Source organism: Callithrix jacchus, chromosome 21, assembly GCF_049354715.1.
Source record: "Callithrix jacchus isolate 240 chromosome 21, calJac240_pri, whole genome shotgun sequence".
Classification (NCBI taxonomy): Eukaryota; Metazoa; Chordata; class Mammalia; order Primates; family Cebidae; genus Callithrix; species Callithrix jacchus.
Window position 1 is genome coordinate 44705273 of NC_133522.1, and position 26149 is coordinate 44731421.

A 26149-nucleotide genomic window follows, 5' to 3' on the forward strand; every position below is an offset into this window, starting at 1 on the left:
CTGACTGTTTCAGCGGTATAGATTCTGGCTGTGACTCATGCCATGGTGATACCTGGAGACCTTCGGGTACCCAGAAACATTAAGGTGCACGAATATCTCAATTACCAGATAACTCCAGCTCCAGAGTCGCCATGGAAACCGGGAACCCTGAGTCACAGAGAAGCTGAGCCCTTCCTCTCCCTTACCGGCGCCGCAGTTCTTGAGAAGAGCAGCTTTCAGCCCCGCGGCTTTGCCTGAACTGGGCTTTCCTATTTCATCCACAACTTTAGGAATCTAAACTTTCCTGCAAAATACTGGGCATGTGACCTGAGTCTCAACAGCCATGGACTCAAGCACCTTCTGAAGAAAACGGAAACCACAGTGTGGAGGGAGCCTTCGACTGCGGATTTGGAAGTCAGATGAACTCTGGTTTCCACCATGAATTTCTCGCTGATCTGACCTGGCAGGTTATTCATCCTAAGGTCCAGTTCCCACCTGTATAAAGTAGGAGCCATAAGGCCTCCGAGAGTAACAATGATGAAATGATGGTGTGCGTGAAGTGCCCAGCCCAGTGGGAAGCGCGGCCAAGGCTGGTCACTATCTGGGCACCGCTCAGCTCCAGAGGGCGCCACTCCCGCGAAGCCTGCGGGATCGGGGCTTCCCGGGAGCCGCGCGGATCAGCACTGCGACTAGGGGACACAGCCGGGGCCCGGTTTCTACAGGCAGCGCCTCATTATTGAGAGCCTTTTGGTGATAAAATGATCCTTCGTCATAAGCACGTTTGGAGGTTCAAGAAGGGGTCGGCTCAACTTCAGGGCCTCATTACCCAAGCCCGGCTGCCCCTCGGCGCCACCAGCACCACTGCTCAGTCGCTGTGGAATTCCAAAAGCAGGTTTGGCGTGAGGGCCTCGGCCCCGGGGAGGACCCGAGCGCTCCACGGAAAGTCTCCGCCCGGCTCCCAGGGGCACCCTTGTGCGCACGTGGGGTCGAGGCCCGGGTCCCCAGGACCCAGGGCCAGCAGGCGAGGGACCCAGCAGAGTGACAGCAGGCGGCGAAGAGAGGGCTGGACCGGAAGGAGCCAGCCCCGCCCCGCGCTCCCTCGCCGCCTCCGCCCTCGTGCGCTCGCTCTCCTCCCCCTCCGCTCCCCACCCCTCCTGCCGCCCCTTCCCTCTCCTCCCGTTTCTCCCCACGCTGCCTACCTCCCTTCCCCTCCTCCTCTCTCTCCTCCCCTTTCCTCCCCACGCTCTTCTCTCCTCCCTCCTCCCCTCCCCTCGGCCGTCCCTCCTCCCTCCTCCCCCCGCTCCTGAAGAGCGCGCCGCGTGGGGGACGGGCCGGTTACTTCCTCCAGCGACTGACGAGCGCGGTGTCGCTCCTCCAGCCCCGAGCTCCCGGAGCCGCCCGGCCAGCGTCCGGCCTCCCCGATCATCTCCGGCCCGCGCCCTCGCCCTAGCCCGGCGCACACCCAGCAGCCGCGGGCCCCGAGCAGCCACCGCCCCAACCGCGCGCCAGCCCTGCCCGCAGCGGCGCGGTAAGAGCGGGGGCCGCGGAGAGCTAAACCCGGCGCGCCGCTCCAGTCCCAGGGAGGGTCACCCGGAGCCCGGGCGGGGGGCACGGGGGCCACCGACGTGCAGATCGCGGGACGCCTCCGGGGGTCCAGGTGGGGGTGTCGGCTGCTCCGAGGACTCTAGGGGCGCGCGTCTGAGTTCCGCGCCGGCTCGTTTTCCGGTTGCGGAGTGGCCTCCGGGGCTGGCGGAGTCGGCCGAGGTCCCCGCGCGCTGGGGCCGCTGTCCGCGGGGTCGCCGAGCCACGGACGCGGCCGGGACTTGTCGGCTTGTTTCGCTGGCTTTTGTTTTTAAAAGGAAACGCGGGCCTGGTGGGGGGGTCCTGCGCAGTGGGCGTCCCGGCGAATCTGATTTCGCGAACGGGGGTTGGGGGCACAGGAGAGGATGTCCGAGGTGGCCCGACGCCGCGGCTTTGAGGGTGACTTCCTGGACCGGCGCCGGGCCCGGAGGATCTGGGGCGCCTAAGATACCTGGAGGCTGCGGCACCGCGGGGCTCCGGGGCGCAGGGTGTCATGGTCACCTGCTCGGCCGCGTCCAGGACCCGGGCTGGGGGCCGCTCGGTCCTGCCAGGAGAGCGTGAGGAACCTGTCAGAAGTGGGATCTGGTTGCGCTGGGCTGCTTTTATTTTCTCGTTCGTACAGCATTTGAATGAAGGGCTGTTTGCTTGTGTGTGTTTGGGTTGCGCGTGGTTTAGCCTGTTTTATTTTTTAGCGCAGGAGACCTTTTATGTTAGCCTGTACCCAATTTCAGGGTAGCCTAAAATAGTAGTTGACGCGCCAGTTATTTAGAAAGTAATGAGCAGTCCCCTTTGGAGATAAGAGTAATTTATTTTAATTCTCCAGTAAGAGATTATGTTTGTTCTATACAATGGAAGCACCTATGCGTTATGTCTGCCCACACCACCTCCAATCAGGGAGATAAATCTCCACGTTAAGCTTTATTAAAATTCTGAGTAATAACGCAGTACAGTAAATGTTAGCACCGACCATCCCCAGGGAAATGTTCAGATACTCATTTCTTGGATTAGTCATTCATCTCTCTAAACTGATCGCTTTCAAAGCGAAAAAAGCAAACTACCTTCAAATGTGTGTTACAAGGTTGTGGTGTTTCTTTTTTTGTTTTCAAATTTATCTAAATGATCTTGGAGATGTGATTACTTGTTCCAATAAGGGTACTGTTGTCAGGCAAATCCTGCTTGTTTTAAAATTTAACCATTCTCAGCTGTTACGCTTCTGCCCTTTTTCCTTCTTTTTGAGTTTTTGGTTCAAAAGCAGTGATCCATCAGCAACACCAAACTTGAAATTGATTTATGTGGAAAAACTTGGCTTGTCTGCCACCTAACAATCACTGTTGAGTAAAATAAGCAAGCTTAAATTTGATTAGTTGTGTGTCTGTCTGAAACCATTTAGTAGAGCACTTTAATTCTGCATGGTTTTTACAAAACTCATTAAAAGCTGGACAACAAAAGAATTCGATTCTGTAGCTAGTAATTACAGCTCTTTATGTGGGAGTGGTAGGCTGGTATTTGTACACAAAAGCGGGGCAGAGCTTTTCCACTGCCTTCCACATTCATTCTGTGTCCATCTCAGAAGCTGAAAAACGGAATCAAGTCAGCAAGCAGTCTGCAAGCCTAAGGAAGAAAAAGAGCTGACCCATCCCGCTCTGGATGGCTAATTGGCAACACTCAAGATGTCTGTGATTTTGGCCTTCTGTTTGAGGCTTGTTTATTTCTTTAATCAACAGGTACCAGGGCGTATTTCATGCGGATAGATGACATAAAGCTCTGGAGGAAGGAGCATTTCACATTGGAGGGAGTAGTGAGAAGAGCCTGGTCTGATAATATCAGGGTGGGGTGGGAAGGGTCTGTTCCTCATCATTCATGTTCTCTGGGCATGGAGAATTGTGCGGAGGACTCAGGATTGAGGACCACACTCAAATGGGGCTTGATCTCCACTTTGCCCTGTGGTGGCCCCATGGTGACTGTGTGGTTCCTGGGCAGCTTGTCCATGTTGCTGGGTCTCTGTTGCTTCACTGGATGATGTCTGCCTCCCAGGGATGCAGGAAGATTCAATTAGGTTGGAGTGGGTGGTCCCCCAGCACCGGGCTTAGCCCTTAGTGACTAGGCATTCTGGCAATGGCAGCCATCAGTAGGAGTGAATGTTGATTGTTGAGTGAATGTGAGGGACATAATCCACCAAGTGGAGATCCTGAGTAAATTCGGCCACTTTGGATCCAAGCCTGCTGCCCCTTTCAGTCCTCCCATAGGTCTATTGTTTATTGCCAGGACTGGCCAGCCATTGTTGGCTACTGTGATCATTACCTGCACTAGGAGGGTTTTAACAGTTTTCTGATGCTTTTGGCCTCACCTGCTGCCTTTTACCCAAGAGAGGGGTGTGTGTGTGTGTGTGTCTGTGTGTGTGTGTGTGTGTGTGTGTGTTTTGGATGTGTGCTGGGTGGTGTGTGTATGTGTGTGTGTATTGGATGTGTGCTGGGTGGTGTGTGTGTGTACGTGTGTGTATTGGATGTGTGCTGGGTGGTGTGTGTGTGTACGTGTGTGTATTGGCTGTGTGCTGGGTGGTGTGTGTGTGTATTGGATGTGTGCTGGGTGGTGTGTGTATGTGTGTGTGTATGTGCGTGTATTGGATGTGTGCTGGGTGGTATGTGTGTGTATTGGGTGTGTGCTGGGTGGTGTGTGTATGTGTGCTGGATGGTGTGTGTATGTGTGTGTGTATTGGATGTGTGCTGGGTGGTGTGTGTATGTGTGTGTGTATTGGATGTGTGCTGGGTGGTACGTGTGTGTGTATTGGATGTGTGCTGGGTGGTGTGTGTATGTGTGTGTGTGTATGTGCGTGTATTGGATGTGTGCTGGGTGGTATGTGTGTGTATTGGGTGTGTGCTGGGTGGTGTGTGTATGTGTGCTGGGTGGTGTGTGTGTGTGTATTGGATGTGTGCTGCGTGGTGTGTGTGTGTGTATTGGATGTGTGCTGGGTGGTGTGTGTATGTGTGTGTGTATTGGATGTGTGCTGGGTGGTGTGTGTGTGTATTGGATGTGTGCTGGGTGGTGTGTGTATGTGTGTGTGTATGTGCGTGTATTGGATGTGTGCTGGGTGGTATGTGTGTGTATTGGGTGTGTGCTGGGTGGTGTGTGTATGTGTGTGTGTATGTGCATGTATTGGATGTGTGCTGGGTGGTGTGTGTGTGTATTGGATGTGTGCTGGGTGGTGTATGTGTGTGTGTGTATGTGTGTGTATTGGATGTGTGCTGGATGGTGTGTGTGTATTGGATGTGTGCTGGGTGGTGTGTGTATGTGTGTGTATTGGATGTGTGCTGGGTGGTGTGTGTATATGTGTGCTGGGTGGTGTGTGTATATGTGTGTGTGTGTGTATTGGATGTGTGCTGGGTGGTTTGTGTGTGTGTGTGTATTGGATGTGTGCTGGGTGGTGTGTGTATGTGTGTGTATTGGATGTGGGCTGGGTGGTGTGTGTATATGTGTGCTGGGTGGTGTGTGTATATGTGTGTGTGTGTATTGGATGTGTGCTGGGTGGTTTGTGTGTGTGTGTGTATTGGATGTGTGCTTGGTGGTGTGTGTGTGTATTGGATGTGTGCTGGGTGGTGTATGTGTGTGTGTGTGTTGGGTGGTAGGGTTCTTGGAAGGTCTGATTTAGCCATAATGTTGATCATAAAGAGAAAACAAGAAAACAAATGCAAATTAAATAGTTCTGTAAGAATATGTTATTTCACCGCCTCCAGTGAGTTCTGTCAACTGAGTGTTGTCTTAATTACTTTTAAGTTCTGGGTTGCAAACAGGTGAGAGCACTCAGTGGAATCCATGGAGCTGGGCTTAGAGCTTCGCAACCAGCCTTCAGCTCCATAGCCCTGAACCTGGTAGGGCAAGCAATTGCCCTGGAGATGAAGGCCACTCATCAGTGTTAACCCAAGGTCTTTGAAAATGAGTTTTAGTTACTCTATTATCTAAGTATCTTATTGATATGTAACTTACCTTTCTTACTGATAAGTATCAATAAGAAAGATACTTAGATAATACTCTATTATAGTGATTGTTGAGTAAATGTGAGTGACATAATCCACCAAGTGGAGATGCTGAGTAATTGTTTGATCGGGTAAGATACGTATCAATAGATTTCTTATTGATCTGTAACTTACCTGGCTGAACAATTACATTTTAGAGCCCCAAATAAGTTTTCAGTCTATTATGGCATTATCCAATTACAAGCCTCATTATAATAGCCATGTTAAAAATAGTAAAAATTGAAATAGATTTCAGTGTATTTCAAATTAACCTAATATATTCAAAATATTATATAAGTATAAAAATTATTGAGCTTTTCACTTTTTTCCACTAAGCCTTTGAGAGCTAGTGTGTATGTGTGCATTCCTACTAGCCACTGGTTGAGAGCTCTGTAGCCACACATGGCAAGTGGCTACCACATTGCTTAGCCCAGGCCTAGTAGAAGATTAAGACTCAGAGGAAGTGAGGCAGCTCTGTGCTTGGAATTACTTCCTCTTGAAGAAATGCACAGCCAAGCAACACAAAAAGCAGATGTATTTTGAGCTCTGTATTCAAAGGTCTGGGACCCTGTAAGGGGGTTTGGTCTTCAGTTCTCCCTTTGATCCCTTCCCTGGGTGTGTTTTTTCACAGCCTGGAGAGGGGAAGGGAAGAGAGAGGGCTTCCTTTCAGCATGCTTTCCTGCCTCTGGAAGATGACCCCCTGCAGCTGCCCTGAAACTCTCAGGTTGAGCTGATTGTGTCCAGAGCAGACAGGAGGCGGCCCACTGCCACGCCATACCCACCCAACTGCTCGCCTAAGCTGACCATGGAAATGTCAAGGAAAAGCCTGACTCAGGCCCTCTTGCCCTGCTAACCCAGGCAGGAGGCTCTGACCGGCCAGCCAGCCAGTGACTTTTTTTTGTGCACATCTAAGTGGAATTCAGTGGAGAATCACCATTATTATTCAGTCACCTAAACAGCATATCCCCTTGTTATACTGAAGAAAGGCTTTCCTCTTAAGACCCCTGGGAGGACAGCTGTTTAAATAAGAATCCCCTGCACTCACTTTTGAATTACCTGTTAGCTGTAGAACTCAGTCATAACCTAGCCTTGATGCCACCAATGATGAGTTCTTAGTGTACTTCCTTGCCTCTTTGAAGCTTTCTTTTTCTTCTTCTTTAAGATGAATGATTTCGGAATCAAGAATATGGACCAGGTAGCCCCTGTGGCTAACAGTTACAGAGGGACACTCAAGGTGAGTGAGCAAGTCTTCATTTTTTTTTTTTTAATGGAAACCTTGATCACTAAGAGGAAAGAAAAAAATGACCTGGGTCCCAGAAAACTGGCTGTAGTCCTAGCTTTCTAATTTATTGGCCATATGACTATAAACTATTTGCTTACTTGCTCTGGGCCTTGGTTTTCTGGTCTGCAGAATGGGTATCTTGATCATGTTGTACTTGTTCTCCACAATATGAAACCAAAGGTCTTTATGGTTTATTTTCTGAGGCTCCTTCCAGGTGAAAATCCTATGACTCCCAATAAAACAGCTGGAGAGGCTGGCTCTAATGCCTTTTCTGTCTAGCGAGGCGTTTCCTTGGATGACGGGAAGCTGTTCCAGAACTGAAATAAGAGAGAAGAGGCAGACAGACCCAAGTGCCGCAGCTCCTTTCGGAAAGAGCAGCATCCCTGGGGTTGTAGGTAGCCTGTTACTGGCGCAGAGAACAAGCAGGCCTGCTTATGTTAAACCAAAAACCAGATGAGAAATGAAAGCGCCCTCTCTGCTGCATAAACATTTTATGTAGTTTCTATCATCGTTCCTTTCGGGAACATTCTTTAGTAACACAAACTGGTAATTTCCCACTTGCCTTCTCCAAATATGACAGCAAGATTTGATTGTTTTCAGCATTATGTAGTAAACATGTTTCAGAAGCATGATTTTAAAATTGGCCTCCTCAAAGCTTAGCGTCTTGCATAATAATGATGTACATCTGTGGCATATTACATTTTCCTTTGTATATCATGATTGAGGTTATTTGTCTGATGTGACCCAAAGAGCCAAAACTCAGCACAGTCCTTTTTGGAGTATTCTAAAGGTCATTAGACTTCAGCCTAGTGAGTTTGCTTGTTTGATTTGGCCATTTTAAGCATGGCAGAAGTGGTACAAGAAGTCATGATATTAAGTTGAAACCACACCTCTGCCCCTAAGAAAAATCCTTCTATGAATTCAAATAATTTGATGATGCTCATGCGGTTTCTGGATATGGAAAAGAAGCAGTTGTTGCTGAAATTGATGTGTTGAAATAGGAAGCACAGATTTGTATTGTCTTTTGGCTTCCTGGCTTAAAAAAAAAGAGAATTTACAGTCAGGAAAGGCACTTCTTAGTCGTCTGGGCAATGCTTGTGGGAACTTGAAAAGTTTATTGGAGGTTTCACCAAAGTTAGCTCTGTTCTCAAGTAGTTTATAAATCCTGTTGAGTAACTTGCACATGCCTGATTGATTGGTTTTCCTTATAGATCTCAGGATTGATTGGTTTTCCTTATAGATCGCAGGATTGATTGGTTTTCCTTGTAGATCGAGGGCAGTTGCTCATCATTGACTTGGATTTTTTTGTGCTTTCTCCAGCCTCTGCCTGCCCTCTTTTGTGTCATTCATTATTGCATTTCTAAAAAGAAACCGTGTAACCGATTTTATTTGTAAATGTGTTACACATTTTCTTATTGATGACTCAACAGATGGGTCATTGTATTACACATAGCCTGGGATTTCCAGCTTATGTTGGAAAAAATATAGTCTTTCTTCACATTTTCCTCAACAATTTAGGCAATTATGAATCAAGACATTATCTGTTTCTTACAAACAAGTCTTGCATTAAAAGCTATTTCTTTCATAAATATTATGTAAGATGATCAGAAATTGATGTAGTGTAAGATTTTATCTTTCTATTTTTGTCTCTCCTCTTCTGCAGATAGTTGAGTTTAACTTTAAACCTATTTCCTTTGGAAATCTTTCCCCTTAGTAGGTGATTTGAGTTTTGTTTGTTTGTTTGCTTTTTGTTTTTTGGTTTTTTGGTTTTAAGCAACAGGGTCCCTCTCTGTTGCCCAGGCTGGAGGGCAGTGACTTGATCACAGCTCACTGCAGCCTTGAACTCCTGGGCTTAAGTGATCCTCTGGCCTCAACCTCCTAAACCATTGGAGTTACAGGCATAAGCCACCCCACATGGCCTCGGGGGCGGGGAGGGGTTTCTTCTTTAAGACAATTTACTTTTTATAAAAAGAAATGTTAATGAATTTTGTCATGTATTACTGTTTTCCAAATCACTGGAATCGATGTAGAAAAGCATCTCTAGTTTCAGTGAAATAGGTTCATGGCAAACATTTCAAAATAAATGCTTCCCAAGATAAAAGCAGTTTATTTCATTGTTTGATTTTCTGTTTTTATCCAGTCATTTGCCTTTTGTTTTAACTGCACTGTGCTCAGACAGCCTTATCAAGGGTCATTTTTCTCACACACACAGCCTAATTGAATTTTTCTCGATGTAACAGGAGGGTCAGGTGCTGGGTAAGGAGGTCTCTGAGGCTCCTCTCGACACGGTTGTTAGATTCTGTTATTTTTAGATTTGTGTGTTTAATATATTAACTTAAGTGGATTAGGCCACTAAAATAAATTTCCAGTCACTCTGACTCTGAGGTTACTTAAGGAAATCCACAGTAGCCGGGCACCATGGTTCATGCCTATAATCCCAGCACTTTGGGAGGCCAAGGCAGGTGGATTACACAAGGTTAGGAGTTCGAGACCAGTCTGGCCAACACAGTGAAACCCTATCTCTACTAAAAATACAAAAATGAGCCAGGCGTGGTGGCAGGTGCCTGTAGTCCCACTACTTGGGAGGCTGAGGCAGGAGAATCGCTTGAACCCAGGAGGCAGAGGTTGCAGTGAGCTGAGATTGCAACACTGCACTCTGGCCTGGGTGACAGAGTGAGACTCCATCTCAAAACAATAATAATTATAATACACAGTAAAATAAAATGATTTCATTCACTTTGATCATTTTATAAATCTGCCTTGAGGACTGATTGGTTGATTCCATGTTTGCTTCAGAATTGCCAGTTTAATCAGGGAATATTGGTAGGATTGCCCGTGGACCACTTTTGCAATAGGTAATGAAATCAGTTTTAGTATTCTATTTCCATTTTCTTTTCCATCTGTTTCTGCAGCGCCAGCCAGCCTTTGACACCTTTGATGGGTCCCTGTTTGCTGTTTTCCCTTCTCTCAATGAAGAGCAAACACTACAAGAAGTGCCAACAGGCTTGGATTCAATTTCTCATGGTAATTTCTTCCACAAACTTGACAAACTGCATGATTTTCCTAAGTAGTTCAGTGAATAAAGAGATGGCAGTTCCTAAGCAGGAATGTCGGAGTCTGGAATCTTTGGTATGAATAGCCAGAAGCTCTGGACCTGGGAGAAGGCAGGCTTTCATTTGTATAAACTTGGTGATTCTGATGTGGATTCTGATATCTTGACTGCCAGACGCCCCCCAGTGAGCCACTGTTTGGAAACTGCAGGGGGCGGGGAGGGGGGAGAACCCCTGATCTGTCCCTTGTGGATGATTTCAACATTAGCATAGCAAGCAGGTCCTCCTCTCCCTGCTCTGCCCTGAAAACAAGCAGAGGAGCGGACATTAAAACACACCCAAACTTGTAATTTGGGGTTTGCATCATGGGTTAAGTCATCTCCCTGCCCTGAGTTTTTGGGGCAACAAATTGTTCTTTGTCATCTTTTTCCATCTGTATTGATTTCTGTAGTTCTTTGTGTCACTGTTTATTCTTTTTAAAGGAATAGCACGTCAGATAACGTCTGTGCGATGACTGTGAGTTATTAGTTGGAAACATGCCAGAAATAACTGTGTCCTATGAAGTAGGTGCTGAGAATACAGGCCAGAAAATTAATTAAAACACATGCACTGGCATAAGCATAGCATTGCATGGCAGCCATTTATCATGCTTGAAATTGCTGAGGGTGTCTGGGGAAGATTGTTTTCCAGTAAAAATGGAAGGTGTGCTTTCGTTACCTTGCTAAGTGCTGCACGTTTCTCTCACGCGCACTTCTCAGCTATGTGCATAGTTTAATGGAAGCAACTTCCCAATGATACAGTCCCTTCAGCCGTTTGACCAGAAAGCATGCAATTCCTTTCCTTGCCTACAATTTAAAAATAGACTTATATAGCTGTTTTCCCTGCGCACAGTGTCCTTTGTGACGCTGTGCAAAGCAGAATAAAATTTAAGTTTTATTTTGGATTTTTTTCATAAGTGTAGTTCTGAGACGTGTATTTTCTCAATTGTAGTCAGAAAAGTTTTTTGTTAATAGTTAGACTGTTTTAAGGACTCATGCCGAAGTTTGAGATCAAAATTGTTCTTTTCCAAAAACTGAGATGTCTCTCCTAAATCTCCACCTGATGTCACCCACTTGAAGTACTAATGTCCCCTGGGCGGGGTTTTCTTCCAGATTCTGCCAACTGTGAATTGCCTTTGTTGACCCCATGCAGCAAGGCTGTGATGAGTCAGGCCCTGAAAGCTACGTTCAGTGGCTTTAAAAAGGAGCAGCGGCGCCTTGGCATTCCAAAGAGTAAGTACGGCTTTCCTGAGCCCGCACTGGGGGAGAAGAACAGACCTGGGTGTAGCCGATGAGCTTGACTTTTGTAAGTTTTTGCCTGGGGTATTCTCCAAAAAGTAGCATAGATGTTGTTAACCTGAGCCAGTTTCTGTTGCACCCCAGTCAACCGAAGACTCGATCCATAACCCACTAAATTTATAGTAGAAGGAACCGTTACTGGTGTCTTGGAGTTTGCCTGGGTTGTGTCAGAATGGTGACAGGGGTCATAATGGTGTCTTGCTCATTCTTGGGTTCTGGTATGTGTCTGGACCCGGTGAATGAATTCGGGATGACAGTGGTCTCGCTCCCTTTCCGTTGTTCTCACCTCGTGTGTGACATCTTTTCTTCTCTCCTGGCAGACCCCTGGCTGTGGAGTGAGCAGCAGGTATGCCAGTGGCTTCTCTGGGCCACCAACGAGTTCAGTCTGGTGAACGTGAATCTGCAGAGGTTCGGCATGAATGGCCAGATGTTGTGTAACCTTGGCAAGGAACGCTTTCTGGAGCTGGCACCTGACTTCGTGGGTGACATTCTCTGGGAACATCTGGAGCAAATGATCAAAGGTACCAGCTGAATGTCTTGCTTCTCCTTGTCCGGGATGAGTTGTGCTGGGACGATTGATTGGGAAAGTCACGTGGGTGTTCTTCAACCTTAGGGTTGGCGCTTGAAATGACACAGGTACTTTGCCTCAAAATGCCACTCAAGTGAGTCAGATATGTGACAGTGATTATAGATTTTTATCCCACTTTATGTGAGTGTGTGTGTGTATATAGCATCAAGTATAGCCCCAAGGCAGCAGCCTTAGTCACTGAATTGTTCGCTGTTGCCGGGCTGTATTCGTCATGGGAGTCCATGTTGACTCATGTAGGACAGCAAGAATTCTCACGTCTTGTGAGCTCACCTTACAGAGCTGAAAGATAAGGCAGCCTTAATGAAAGGAAGCCTTTACTTGCATAAACCCTGTGAATTCTATTGTACATTTTCCTACATCCAAATGGAATATATTTTGGATGTTGAGGACTGGGGAGGAGGTGTGGTTTTAGACAAGTAAGAAATTGATATTTATTTACATGCTATCATATTGTACAGAAACTGGCCAATGATCAGTAGAAATCTCACCAAATACAGAGAAAGTCTTGGTTCAAAACTTAAAACACCAGGGAGACCAATGTTTAAAACACGTTGAGTTAAAAAAGAAAAAAGGCCGGGTGTGGTGGCTCACACCTTTAATCCTAGCACTTTGGAAGGCCGGGGTGTGTGAATCGCTTAAGCATGGTCAACATGGTGAAACCCTGTCTCTACAAAAAAGACAAAAAAATAATAGTATTATCTGGGCATGGTAGCACACACCTGTAATCCCAGGTACTCGGGAGGAGGCAATAGAGAATTCGTTGAACCGGGGAGGCAGAGGGTTGCAGTGAGTCGAGATCACACCACTGCACTCCAGCCTGTGTGAGAGAGTTAGACTCTGTCTCAAAAGAAAAAAAAAATACAGTAGAGATTATTTAAGTTAAAAGAAGAAAAGAAAATAAGCATGTTTATAGAATTCAGGGAAATAGTCCTCACCCTACTGATTTTAAACACACTGAATTTCAACATCAACTGTAGACTCAGAATCTCTGAAACATCTAGGATTCAACAGCTACATTTTTTTACTTACGGCTTCTGAGAGCCAGGGAAACTCATTTTTAAAGACCCTCTTTTTTCTTAACTTGGACAGGACTTTTCTAACAAGTTTCTGGTGATCTGTTTATTGGCAAATTGGGCCTGTTTTGCCATTCCTTGGGCCTGTAAGTTTGTGTGTGTCTGGGTTTCTGGGTGCATGTGTGCTTCATAATATATTCATAGTAAGCAGCATACACCGTGCACAAACCTTTTTACTTTCAAAGTTCTTGGACACGTGTGTTCCCCATTCTAGACTCCCACAGCCCTGGAGGCCTCCCACACCCTGGGGAAGCTTGCAGGTTTGGAAGCAGTGGAACTGTAAGCTTCCCGGGGGCAGACACCATCCATTTTATTAATTTCCTCTATGCAGCCGCTGGTACAGATGGCATTTCATAAATACTTCACTGTTTCTTAAATGCATGAATGAATTCAATACACCATCTGGACCTTTTGCGATAGGAAATTTAACATTGCCAATGACATCATTCATTTTGGAAGATTTATTTTAGTAATTAGAAAGATGGGTTGCTTTCTCTTGTATTTTGAAAAAGACTTGCAGTGACATGGAGCGCCACGAGATTAAATGTGAAGCACTCCATGCATGTCATCATTCTAAAATTATCACCTAATAGGAATTCAGAAAGTAAGTCTGTTCTTGTGTAGTTTTCACCTACCTCTGCCATCTTATGTCTCCTGCGTCTTTTTCAGAAAACCAGGAAAAGACAGAAGATCAATATGAAGAAAATTCACACCTCACCTCAGTTCCTCATTGGATTAACAGCAATACATTAGGTCAGTCATTTGATTCTGCTCTTAAGAATTTGGTTTTCAGTCTCCCCAGTAGACTTGGGCTCTCTCTATTATAGGCTCCTAAGGGGCCATCTAGACCTGTGTGTCTCTTATGGTGCCACACGTGGGTGTTGAGCTGCGCTGCTGAAATGTGACTGGTCCACGTTGAGATGTGTAGGAAGAATACAGTCATGTACACCAGGCTTGGATGTCTTAGTGTGAAACAAAGAATGCAGAATGTCCCTGTGATCATTTTTAACACATCGATTGCACGTTGAAATGATAATTGCTGTATGAAGGCAAGTAAATAAGGAAATTAACTTCACCTGTTTCTTCTTGCTTTTGAATACAGCCACTAGAACATTCCAAGTTCCTTAGTGGCTCGCATGATCTCTGCATAGCTCAGCACTATTAGTGCCAGTGCAGCTGATTCTTAGAGCAAGGGGCAGAATGACGTGAGCTGATTGCCACGGTCACCACCTGTTGATCTGGTGTAACAAACGAGGCCGCAGGCACAGAGTGTGTGGAAAGCAGTTTGTAAACGGGCTCTGAACTTGGGAGTTTAAAGAGCTGTCATGGGAGCTGGCTCCTTTCTTCTGGTTGCTGGTACTGGGGAGGACACATGGTCTGGCCAGGCCAGCGTGGGAGGGCTCCTCAGAACGGCAGGTGGGGGTGGTGCTGGTCCAGCCTAGTGTTTTCTCTGGCCCCAGCTCCACCTCTTTCAGACCCAGTGAAGCCCACTTCTGCCCCACTGGGGGCTTCCTGCTCAGGAGGTCTTTCTGAACGTGGCACAGTGGGAGACCCTCTGCCTGCCTGAGCCTGAATCAGAGTCAGAAAGCTTCCTTCCCTCTCCAGAAAATGAATTATTCTGCAATGAACAGAGACAGGAGGAGCGTGATGAAGGAGCAGAAGGCAGGGTGGGCGGCGTCTCAGCACACAGGGTTCACGGCCTGGTTCTCTCCTTATGAATCACACAGTGCATGACACATCACTTGGTTCTCCGAGCCTTACTCTCCTCGGAAACTAAAAGAGCCAGTGAGCCCTGTCTTCCCGAGGGTGCCATGAACACACTAGCGTTGTGGAAATAGGAACATTGATCCTGCCTGCAGAGGCTGAGCTCATTTTGGGAAAGGGCTGCTGGCTGAAAAGATCAATGGTTTGAGAAGACCTGGTGAAGACCGCCCCCCAAAACCCAGGTCTCCACTGAGGTTCTGCAGAGGGCTGGAGTGTGCGGCGCGGTCACCTGTGATTTGCTCTTAGAGGTTAGTTACTATACTAATACTGACTTTAAGAGCTCTGTTGTCCGATTGTTCTGTTCTAGGTTTTGGCACAGAGCAGGCGCCCTATGGAATGCAGACACAGAATTACCCCAAAGGCGGCCTTCTGGACAGCATGTGTCCATCTTCCACACCCAGTGTACTCAGCTCTGAGCAGGAGTTTCAGATGTTCCCCAAGTCTCGGCTAAGTTCCGTCAGCGTCGCCTACTGCTCCGTCAGTCAGGACTTCCCAGGCAGCAACTTGAGTTTGCTCACCAACAATTCTGGTAAGATTGGAAGCATCTTCAGCAAGGCTGTTGGCTGGATTCTGAGAGCCGCAGAGCCGTAATGGACCTCTTAGTCAATACTTCTGGGTTCGGCCGTTAGAGAAGGCGGTCAAAGCCCTGGGCCACCTTCTAAGTGGCTTTCCAACAAGCACACCCCTAATATGTTTCAGGCATTGTGGGGATTGAGTAAACAAACACGGTCCCTGCTCTTACAGCCAGATTTTTCCACGCTTTGGGATACTTATGGAGGCGACGCCGCAAAGTCGCATTTCTTTTTACGGAGATGTAACATGAAAGCAGGGCACAAATCTCAGGTCATACAGCCGGTTGAATTTGTGTATGTATACCTACGTAATAACCATCCGGATGGAGACAGACAAGTTTTCCAGTTGCCCAGAAGGTGCCTTCGTACCCTTTCCCGTCAATAACATCCCCTCCGCCCAAAAGGAAACCATTCTGACTTTAATCATCATGAATCCAGGTTTTGATTTTTCTTGAACTTTGCATAGATGGAATTATGCAGAATGTTTTCTTTTGGGTTTGTCTTTTACTCATGATGTCTGGGATTCATCCAGGCTGTTGGATATAGCAGCCATGTGTTCTTTTTCATCACTGTATAGTATTCCATTATAAGAATGTTATTCATTCTACTGTTGATGAAAGGTAGGATTTGTGTAGTATAGTTACCCTAAGGAATTGGCACCTGAGTGGAGGACATTTTGAGTAGTCTGCGTGGCTCTATACTGGAGGTGTATGGTTGTTCTGGGAGTAGTTGGAGATGCTGTGGTCGTGCCCAAGACCAACTGTGTCCTGGAGGAATCAAAGTATGTTATTGGTTGTCTTTGCCAGGGACACCCAAAGACCACGTCTCCACCGAGAACGGTGCAGACAGCTTCGAGAGTTCAGACTCCCTCCTCCAGTCCTGGAACAGCCAGTCGTCCTTGCTGGACGTGCAGCGGGTGCCTTCCTTTGAGAGCTTCGAAGATGACTGCAGCCAGTCTCTCTGCCTCAATAAGCCAACCATGTCTTTCAAGGATTACATCCAAGAGAGGAGTGACCCGGTGGAGCAAGGCAAACCAGTTATACCTGCGGCCGTGCTGGCTGGCTTCACAGGTGCGTGTGCAACTCGCGGAGCCCGGCCGCCCAGGCTCCTGGGGCCCGTCCCCTGTTTCCTTTCCAGCCATAGTACCACGTTCACCGAGGGTGTTTCTAAGCGGGGTGCACTGGCCCTACACTCCATGTTTTCTGCATGGCTTGTTGCATCTCTGAATTCCAAAAAAGCCGCACTTGCCGTAATCGTCATGTACACAGAGCTCAGTGGAGTGAATGAAAATCCACAGGCCACTCCCTCCACCTGGAGCGTTCTGAGGCATAGTAGGAGCAGGGGGCATGGCCTGGGCAGTCTTTAGTCCTGACTCACCCGCTCCAAGAATCTCAAAGAATGTAAACTGACTTAGGGAGGGGCAGCAGAGCCGGCCTCTAATAATATGGGCACTGTTTACCTTTTTTGCTTCTAAAATCTATCTATTCTTATTTTTGAGGTTTGGGTGAGCGCTATTCTAGGCAGAGGATAAATATTAAAGCTGCTTTTAGAACCAGATATTTCCAGGACTTTTGCAAAAATACTGGGACTTTGTTTTCACTGCTTCGTGTGTCCTTGCATGTGCTTTGCTGTTGTTGACCATCTGGAGCCACTGTGGACTGAAATCACCTCACTTAAAAAAATCTGATAAGTTAAAATAAGGATACTGAGACATTCATTCTTTTTCTATCATCTAAAAACGACCAGCCATGTAAATGCATTAAAATACACGGAAAGAGTGTGTGAACACTATTATTGTTTTCATTATTGGGAGTTCAGGGCCTGAGAATAATAAACAGCCATAACATCAGTGAGTTTCATGTTAATAGTACTGTAAGTTTCTGTTTATTGGCTGTCAGCTCTGGCTAAGTGTCATACAGTCTGTAGTCGGTAGGACAGCCTGGCATGGGGGTGGTGTGAAGCCCCTCTCAGTGGCCACAGGGCTCTGGTTCTAGAATGCCTGTCCCGTGCTTTCCAGCAAAGCTTCATTGAAACAGCCATTGCGTTTCTGAGGAAGAGCTAATTGGTAGAAAGAGGTTGGGCTTAGCGTCGCAAGAGCTAGGCTTTTCTCCCCTCTGCTGTGATGGGCGTGTGATCCAGGGCAAGGCACCTGGTCTCTGAGCTGCATCTTATACCTTCTCTTTAGAGCAGGACCACACTTGCTTTGCAAGGTGGCAGTTCCTTTTCTTTTTTTTAAGACAGAATCTCTCTCTGTCACCCAGACTGGAGTGCAATGGTGCAATGTCAACTCACTGCAACCTCTACCTCCTGGGTTCAAGCGATTCTCCTGCCTCAGCCTCCTGAATACAGGTTCATGTCACCACGCCTGGCTGATTTTTGTATTTTTAGTAGAGACGGGGTTTCACCATGTTGGTCAGGCTGGTCTCGAACTCCTGACCTTGTGATCTGCCTGCCTCAGCCTCCCAAAGTGCTGGGATTACAGGCGAGAGCCACCGCGCCTGGCCCGCAAGGTGGTAGTTCTAAATATCAACCAAGAACAGGTGCATGAGAAGCTCTTGGCGGAGCATGCTTCACCAGGCAGAGGTTGTGAGGCAGTGGATGTGACCCTGCGTGGCTAGTGAGTAAACTGGGCTCACATTAAGCAATGTACACATGGTCATTTGGCAGGAAGTAGGATGAGATCCCACGTATGACATGCCTCGTTCTGTGACGAAATACCCCTTCAGCCACCCCCATCTCTGCCCCACTGGGTGCTTCTAGAAATAAGCCTTGAAGGTTTTTACATAAGGAACAATTAAACCAGATGAGGAATTTTAATGCCAAGAGTTGGTGGCCCTCAACTTTCTTCCAGAAAAAACAAACCCATCGATCAAGGGGAAGAGTGTCGCGTCTAGTGACCTTATTTTCTAGGAGTAGGCAGTGTGGAGGAGGAAGTCACATTTGATGCCCAGCCCTATCCCATCAAAGCACTTAGTTCTGTCACCAACACCTTGAGTGCCACCCTCGAGTGTCACATTGGAACGCCTCATTCAGAGTTGGGTCTGCATTCCTGAATCCGCATGCACAATCAGGATGGTTAAAGCCTTACTGTATTTTCCATCTATGAAAGGGTGTGATCTGTCTCCCCACTCTCCCCGCAGGAAGTGGACCCATTCAGCTGTGGCAGTTTCTCCTGGAGTTGCTGTCAGACAAATCCTGCCAGTCATTCATCAGCTGGACTGGAGACGGGTGGGAGTTCAAGCTCGCCGACCCCGATGAGGTACGGCCAGAGCCCTGGGAAGTCTCTGGGCTTGAAAACCTGATTTCATCATGCTTGGGTTCAAAAACTTAGGTCTCTGGGGAATCTTTCTACATGAGGCATCCTTGACTGTTGGGAAAATGGAAGTGGAGTCATTGCTTTGTTGATAAATGTGTAGTGTTTCCTGGGTATGCTGCCTACAAGGGTGTTACACAGATTTCACTGTCTCACTAGTTGTCTGATCAAGAGGCCCAAGCTACAAACTGAGGGTCTCTGCAGACCATCTGAAAATGCGTTAGGAAGGCTGCCCTCATCCGCTGGGGGAACGAGCCTGATGTAGCCCCAAGCCGGCCTTCTGTCTGCTCCATAGCTGAGGCCAGCAGCATTGGCACCAGCCCTGCAGGGTTAGAACCCTGTCTAAAGGAAAAGGCCAAGGGCAGGTGGGATACCAACCCCTTCAGAAAAGCATTAGAGAGAAGCCCTTGGTCTCTGGCACCAGCGAGCATAATCTGTCACCACTCCCACCCGGCCCCCAGTCCCTTGGAGACAAGCATTGAGCAAAGAGTATGTCACGTAGCTCAGAATCCCACTCGGCACCTGTCAACTTCAGTATTGGAATAAAAGCCTGGAGGGTGGCTGACCCGGCTCTGAACCCTTGGCTCCCGGGAGGTTTTGCTGAGCTGGGGACAAGGAACAGGGACTTCACTCCCAGTGGTTCTGTCCTGCGGGGACACAGTGTCCCTGGCATAAGTACTCAAAGAGAGAGGCCGTCCTGCGGACCTTATGTAGGTGTCAGGTTCTCTAGGGTGAATGTGCCTCAGAATCATCATCAGGGAAGAATGTCATTCACTTTTTCTTCACTGACAAATTGAGTTTAACTCTTTTCCATCCATGTTGACCAAAGGTGGCCCGCCGGTGGGGAAAGAGGAAAAATAAGCCCAAGATGAACTACGAGAAGCTGAGCCGAGGCTTACGCTACTATTATGACAAGAACATCATCCACAAGACGTCGGGGAAGCGCTATGTGTACCGCTTCGTGTGCGACCTCCAGAACTTGCTGGGGTTCACGCCCGAGGAGCTGCATGCCATCCTGGGCGTCCAGCCCGACACGGAGGACTGAGATCGCTGGGACCTCCCTGAGCCGGCCCCAGGCTCGTGGACTGAGTGGGAAGTCCATCCTGACCCAACTGCTCCGAGGACCCAGGAAAGGCAGGAATGAAAACGCCCGGGAAAGTCGCCAAGAAGCAGTGGCCTTATTGCCTCCCAAACCACGCCTCTTGACCAGGCTGTCTCCCTAGTGACAGCGACGGCACAGCTATGTCTCCTCACAGTGCTTTTAAGTGAAAATGGTCGAGAAAGAGGCACTGGGAAGCCATCCTGGCGCCTGGCAGGCTGTGGAAGGGATGGTTCTGGCTGTTTGAGACTCTCAAAGGAGCGAGCATGTCGCAGACACACACACACACACACACACACATGCGCGCGCGCACACACACACGCGCACACACACACGCACGCACACACGTACGCGCGCACACACACACACACACACACTTCTTAGATTTTCTCTTGCCTTCTGCAACCAGGAACAGCAAATGCAAAAACTCTTTGAGAGGGGTAGGAGGGCGGGAAGGAAACAACCATGTCATTTCAGAAGTTAGTGTGTATATATTATTATACTCTTATAATTATTCTCAAAATCCCCTAACAGTTCTATTTATCAGAAATTGTATATTGTAATTTAAAATAATTATATAACTGTATTTGAAATAAGAATTCGGGCATCCAAGGTTTTCTGTCATTCTTCAATAGCACATATGGAATTTTGCAAAGATTTAATCTGCCAAGGGCCGACTAAGAGAACTTGTAAAGTATGTGTTATTTACATTTAATAGACTTACAGGGATAAGGCCTATGGAGGGTAATCCCTGCTTTTCGTGTTTTTTGTTTTGGGGGGTTTTCTTGCCTTGGTTGTCTGGCAAGGACTTTGTACATTTAGGGATTTTTATGAGAAACCTAAATGTTATTATCTGGGGTTATATCTGGCCTCTGCTTTTTCCTTTAATTGTAAATTCAAAGCTATAAAGCGGTATTTTTCTTGACAAATGGCATATGTTTTCCACTTGTGCATGCCTTTCAGTCAGTTTATACACAAAATAGATTTTATTTTTCAGTTTAACTGCTTTTCTCCAACAGCTCACCTCTCCCTGACCAACCAGCCATTTCCTTCCTGCGCTCCACGTTCTTCTGTATGATTAAAATAAGAATACTATTTTTGGAAATATGCAACTCCTTTTCAGAGATCAGGAGGGATTTATGTAGCAGCTATTTTTACTGCAAAAGTAATTCACTGGAAAAAAAAAAGTAATTTGTAAGAAAGCTTTATTTTTATCTCAGCTCCATGTAAAGTTAAACTTACTGTACAGAGCTGAAGGACGGTGGGCAGTGGGGGTCTCAATGAAACCTCTTCAGGGAAGCACGGTTTGTCCCATCTCTTCACTTGTGTGTCTCAAACCATCTGAATTGCATGCTGCCCCTTTCTGCTCAGTGTCCACAGCAAGATGGTGTTATTCTTATTTTCTTGGACACAGAATATTCTGAGGCACAGAGCAGGTACTTAAGATGGGAAAGAGAACACGTCGGAGCCATTCATTCGGAGAAATTGTTTTGATCGAGATGGAGACTTTTGTAGTCATTTCAAAAGAGCACCTGAGTCACATGTATTCCTGGCCTTTATAAATGACCCGGTCAAGTTGGTTTCAAAGTCCAACGGGCTTGACTGTTTACTAGCCGTGTGGCCTTGGACCGGTGGCTGACATCTGTAAAGAATCCTCCTGTGATGAAACTGAGGAATCGGGTGGCCGGGCAAGCTGGGAAGAGCAAAGCCAGAGCTGCGACGCCTAAATACCCACAAAAGAACGTTCCCAGTATACTTAAACACAGGATGTTTTTCTCAAGAGGGACGTATTTATCACTCGGACATCTGTTTAGGATATAAACAGATGATATATCTGTTTAGGATATAAACAGACATGTGACTGGGAACATCTTGCTGCCAAAAGAATGCTAACCATTGGTTCACTGGATGTGAGGTTGAGCCACGCGAAATTGCCAATATTAGACTGGTTTTTATCTACAAAGAAGGAGTTTCATGGGGTTCAACCTAACAGTTACGGAAACTAAAGTCTTTATAAACCATTGGCATGGTAATGAACAGATCTTAAGTATAAAAGTTTTGTAACTGGGCCTTTACTCTCTCAGTAATAAAGTATTTTGTTTATATAAACTCCTTGTGATCGCCCTTGTTCTTCTTCTACACATCCAGCACGCAGGAGGCGGAGTAAGGATGTTAACCCCAAACCCATTCTCTACCCAAAACATTCCATCATCACGCAGCAAGTCTCTGTTTAACTGGTTTATACGCCAAGTGACTTAGAAACCACAACCCAAATTGGAATCAACTCTTCCTGAAGGAATTCCCAAAAAGTGTCCCTTCAAAGCAAAAAATTCTTTTAAGAAAGTGTTATAATAGAAAGATTCAAATGTCTTTGCCAGAAGCTTGACAGAGATAACAGAGGAGAGATTCTAGGATGTTTATATGAAGTACATTAGAATTTGAGGTTTAAGTACTTTTGGAAGTGAGGCCACAACTCTGTTCCCTCAGTGGAGTCTGATACTGGTAAGGTGATGGTAGTCGTAGGACACCTGTTTTCATATTTGTTCTCAAGGTTCCTTTACATGCTTCCAAATTAGTGAGTAAGCCAAAAAGCTTATGTGGATTATAGTCACGGGTGTACTAGAGCCAGCTCTCTGCATGCTCCTGAGAGCTAACAGCACTTGTCTCTTCCCACCACGGTGCTGCAGCAGTAACAGTAGCTTGAGATGGGGCATGATGAGAGTATTTACACCATGGGAATCAGCAGATACTACAAATCAGCTTTTTCTCCACCAGAGTGCTGATTGTTAAACATTTACCAGCACTCTACTGGTTATGTCTGTCAGTGATTTCCATATTAGAAATGAAGGTAAATTTTAAAAGAATTCATCTAAAAATAATTCCACTTATTGGTAGTAACAGCATTTTTTTCTTACAAAAAGTAATTCCTTTTTTAAAAGTTAGCATGGCATTGTTTCACGTTTGCAAATCTCTTTAATGTCAGGTTCAGTATTAGAGTTGGAGTCTTCTGTTTCTGCATTCAGTCTGCTCACATATATTTTGGCAGAGAATATGAAGAAAATCTGGCCTAACAGATATGTAATTGAAACAGGGAGGTGCACTTAAGGCTGTTTCAGATAATTGTGGATATTCTTTCCTTACTATGCCGAAACGTAACAAAGTATAATTCCTTAGTTGCAGTTCAGAAGTGAAACCATATCAACAAACTTTCCTAAGGTTACATTAAATTTCATTGGTCTACCTTGCAGTATGAATGGATCTTTTACCCATGTGTGATTTTTATAACATCCTGCATTGGTCCTTTGGAAAATGTTGCTTCAGAATGTTAGCACATTTCAAAATACAATATTAAACACTTACATTACTTAATAACACCACAAATCACATCAGAAAAGTACTGGGAATCAAATCTATCAAACTCATAGTGGTGGATACAGATTTTTTAAAATTCAAATTTTCACTTGAAACCTCAAATTTTATAATCAGCAACAAATATCCCTAAGTTGTTTTTTGGAAGTGACAGGCTCACTTTATTTGTTTTTAAGGAAATACCAGCCAAATGCCCAAGTCAGAATAATTTGCCAGTTATTCTCTCAGATAAAAATGGCATTCATGAATAGATAGTTTAGCTTGTAACTCAAATACACAACTGCATTTCCTTAGAACAATCACCATATTTCAGTACGTTTGCAGACAAGTTCTTCATGGGTACTTTGCATTTTATTACACAGGAATTAAAAAGATGTGTGTTCCATTAGTAAAATTAGTTTTTACTGCTTCATCAAGAACTGCTTCTTGAGGCTGTAATCCCAACACTTTGGGAGGCTGAGGTGGGCAGGTCACCTGAGGTCAGGGGTTTGATATGACCCTGGCAAACATGGCAAAACCATCTCTACTAAAAATACAAAAATTAGCCAGATGCAGTGGCATGTGCATGTAGTCCCAGCTACTCAGGAGGCTGAGGCAGAAGAATTGCTTGAACCTGGGAGGTGGAGGTTGCAGTGAGCCAAGATCACACCATTGCACTCCAGCCTGGGTGGCAGAGCGAGACTCTGTCCAAAAAAAAGAACATTCTTGAGTGAAACTGATATTTTTTCTTTTCTTTTTTTCTGCAAGTGCATGGTGGTAGTGGAGAGTGCAGTGACTGTCCGTACAGTTTAGTGCAACTGTTCTGGTTCATGTGGTTCTGGTTCAGCACCACAGCACAAAATCACCTGTGCTTTTGTACCATCACAGCAAATGTCAAAAAGTCAAGCATGGATTTGTATCCTTATAAAAATAGTCTTAACCATGAGGATCCTTCTGAAAGGGTCTCGGAGACCTCAGAGTCTGTGGGCCACATTTTGAGAATTGTTCTAGAAGGAAGAGAGGCTCACTCAGAGCAAAAGTGGTGGACCTCAGTAGGATGGAGCAAAGGTAAGGAAAATTAGCCTTTGGCTTCTCAAGTCCAGTGTCCTTGCTACCAATCTTCTGACTTTTCATAGCCAGGTAAGAAGGAAGCATTTCTTTTGCAAAAAGAATTGTCTAGTCTGCATGATAAAGAAAAGTTCCTTCACACAGGGTGAAGTGGATACTCTCAAAACTTTTCCTGCCATCCTTCTTTGTTCTCTTCCATGCTCAGATCCAATTCCAAACCTGTTTTAGGAAAGAAAAAATGTATATTCTGCCATATTTTTTTTTTTTGAGAGACCGTCATCAGGTCTGTCAGGCACTGTTTGTGACCTTGGGCATGCAATTTAATCACTTTCTGCCTCAGTTTCCCCTCCAGGTGATTGGTGGCTGTGGGTGGGATTGATCTATTGGAAGTGTGGGATTGTGTGAAGTCAGTAACCTGGGGTGGGTGTGCTATTTGAGCAGAGCACTCCCAAGGAAAATATGTTTGAGCCAGAGGGTCTGCAAAAAAAAACATGGCTCCTGGACAATCACGGCTCCATTTTCATAAGAAGAAACCCAAGTGCGGAGTCCAGTGATGAAACAAGTACTAAACTCAACCAAGACTCAAACCCTGGTTTTTTGTTTTCTGGTGCTATTCTCTGGCCACAATAACCCTGTCATGTTTGGTTGCAGTCATTATAAACGCTGCCCCAGATGCTACCTAGGGGCTCCTCCAAGTTTCCAGTTCCTCCTTCCACACACCAGAGGCCACAGCCCTTGATTTGAATTTTAAATTATCCAGGAACCTCCTACTCAAAGAACACACAGCCCTCATGTACAGCAGCTGGTGGCAGCTAGCTGAATTTGAACAGATGCAAGAATCTCATAATCTGGGCCAGATGTTAATCTGTCTTTTCTGTAACAGCAAAACAGAAGGGTGAGTCTTGAAGCAGTGCAGGGGGAAACCCCTTATTATGCAACTCTTTTGTAACTCCTGGGTGGAGTTTGGACATGTGATTTCTGCTTGAAATCAAACATTAGGGGAAGGACCATTTTTGGTCATAGCCGAAGTGATGACATCTTGGCAACTGGAACTGACATGGCCTTTGTTCCATGTGCTATGAGTAACTGCCCCCTCCCCACTTCTCAAAGTCATGTTCAGATGGCACAACTGCCCAGGATTACCACATCTGACTCTCTCTAGCTGTTTTTGTGTCTCTGGCTTCATACTCTCCAGACATAGACCTGGGACTCAACACGCATATGTGTGTCTGACTGGCACAAGGTCAGAAACGCAGATCCAGGAAAGCCTGTGGTCTGGAGGAAGGAGATTTGGTTGAAGGACAGAAAGTGGAAGTGGGAGCGAATGAAGAACAGTAAGCAAAAAAATGAGCTCTTAAGCAAAAAAGATTGGTTATCTGCTGTAGCCCATCTCCTTGTAAAGCTCATGACGAGAAACACCTTCATGATTTGCTGGTAAACTCCATCCACTTTGGTGCTGGAAGAGGTTATTTTTCATTGCAGTCAAAGCATGTAATTAGTTAATTGGGAAATACGGCACCATTTTCAAAGCTCACTTTCATCTGTCATCTCATTTACACCCTGTGACCCTGGAAGATTGGTTTTATTATGCCCATTTTACAGATGTGGAAACTGAGGCTCAGAGAGGTGAAACCTCTATCCTGATGCATCAGTAGTCCCTGATTCCTTGTGCCTGAGATACAGACTGTAGCTTGGGAATAGAGGAGGCATCAGAGGGCTGGAGCTCAGCTGAGTGGCCAGACATTCCCTCAGACGGTACCCTCCTTTGGCTTCCTCACGACCCTGGTAGTTGTGAACAGTGCTGCAGGTGCTCCTTGCCTTCCCACCCTCTGTTCCCACCCTCTGGATGAAGCTCGTCCTAAAGAATTAGCACCTCGTTTCTAATTCTCAGGTCCTCAGCAATCAGACTTGTGTTCTGGGTCAAATTTGCATACCTTGGGACTTCTGTCTTCTCAAGTTATGTATGGGCCCCAAAGCAAATCCCAACCATGTTTCAATGTCAGCCTCTGGGAATCTGAAGATAACTGGAAGCCAGGCTGCTCACACTTTCTGGAAGCCACTCTGTAGGGAAGGAGCCCAGGAGG

The 26149-nt window shown here is 46.2% G+C and overlaps 1 protein-coding gene across 1 annotated transcript; it reads left to right on the forward strand.

Annotated features, from left to right (window-relative positions):
- Nucleotides 1-626: 626 nt before the first annotated feature.
- Nucleotides 627-21758, forward strand: ETS2 (ETS proto-oncogene 2, transcription factor). The gene is given in 13 exon segments (XM_078358405.1): nucleotides 627-900; nucleotides 903-941; nucleotides 944-1041; nucleotides 1358-1507; nucleotides 6733-6804; nucleotides 9765-9876; nucleotides 11054-11173; nucleotides 11560-11760; nucleotides 13571-13654; nucleotides 14973-15194; nucleotides 16044-16307; nucleotides 18378-18496; nucleotides 19380-21758. Coding segments are annotated over 13 exon segments (1860 nt in total). The 5' UTR covers nucleotides 627-737; the 3' UTR covers nucleotides 19596-21758.
- The last annotated feature ends 4391 nt before the right edge of the window (nucleotides 21759-26149 follow it).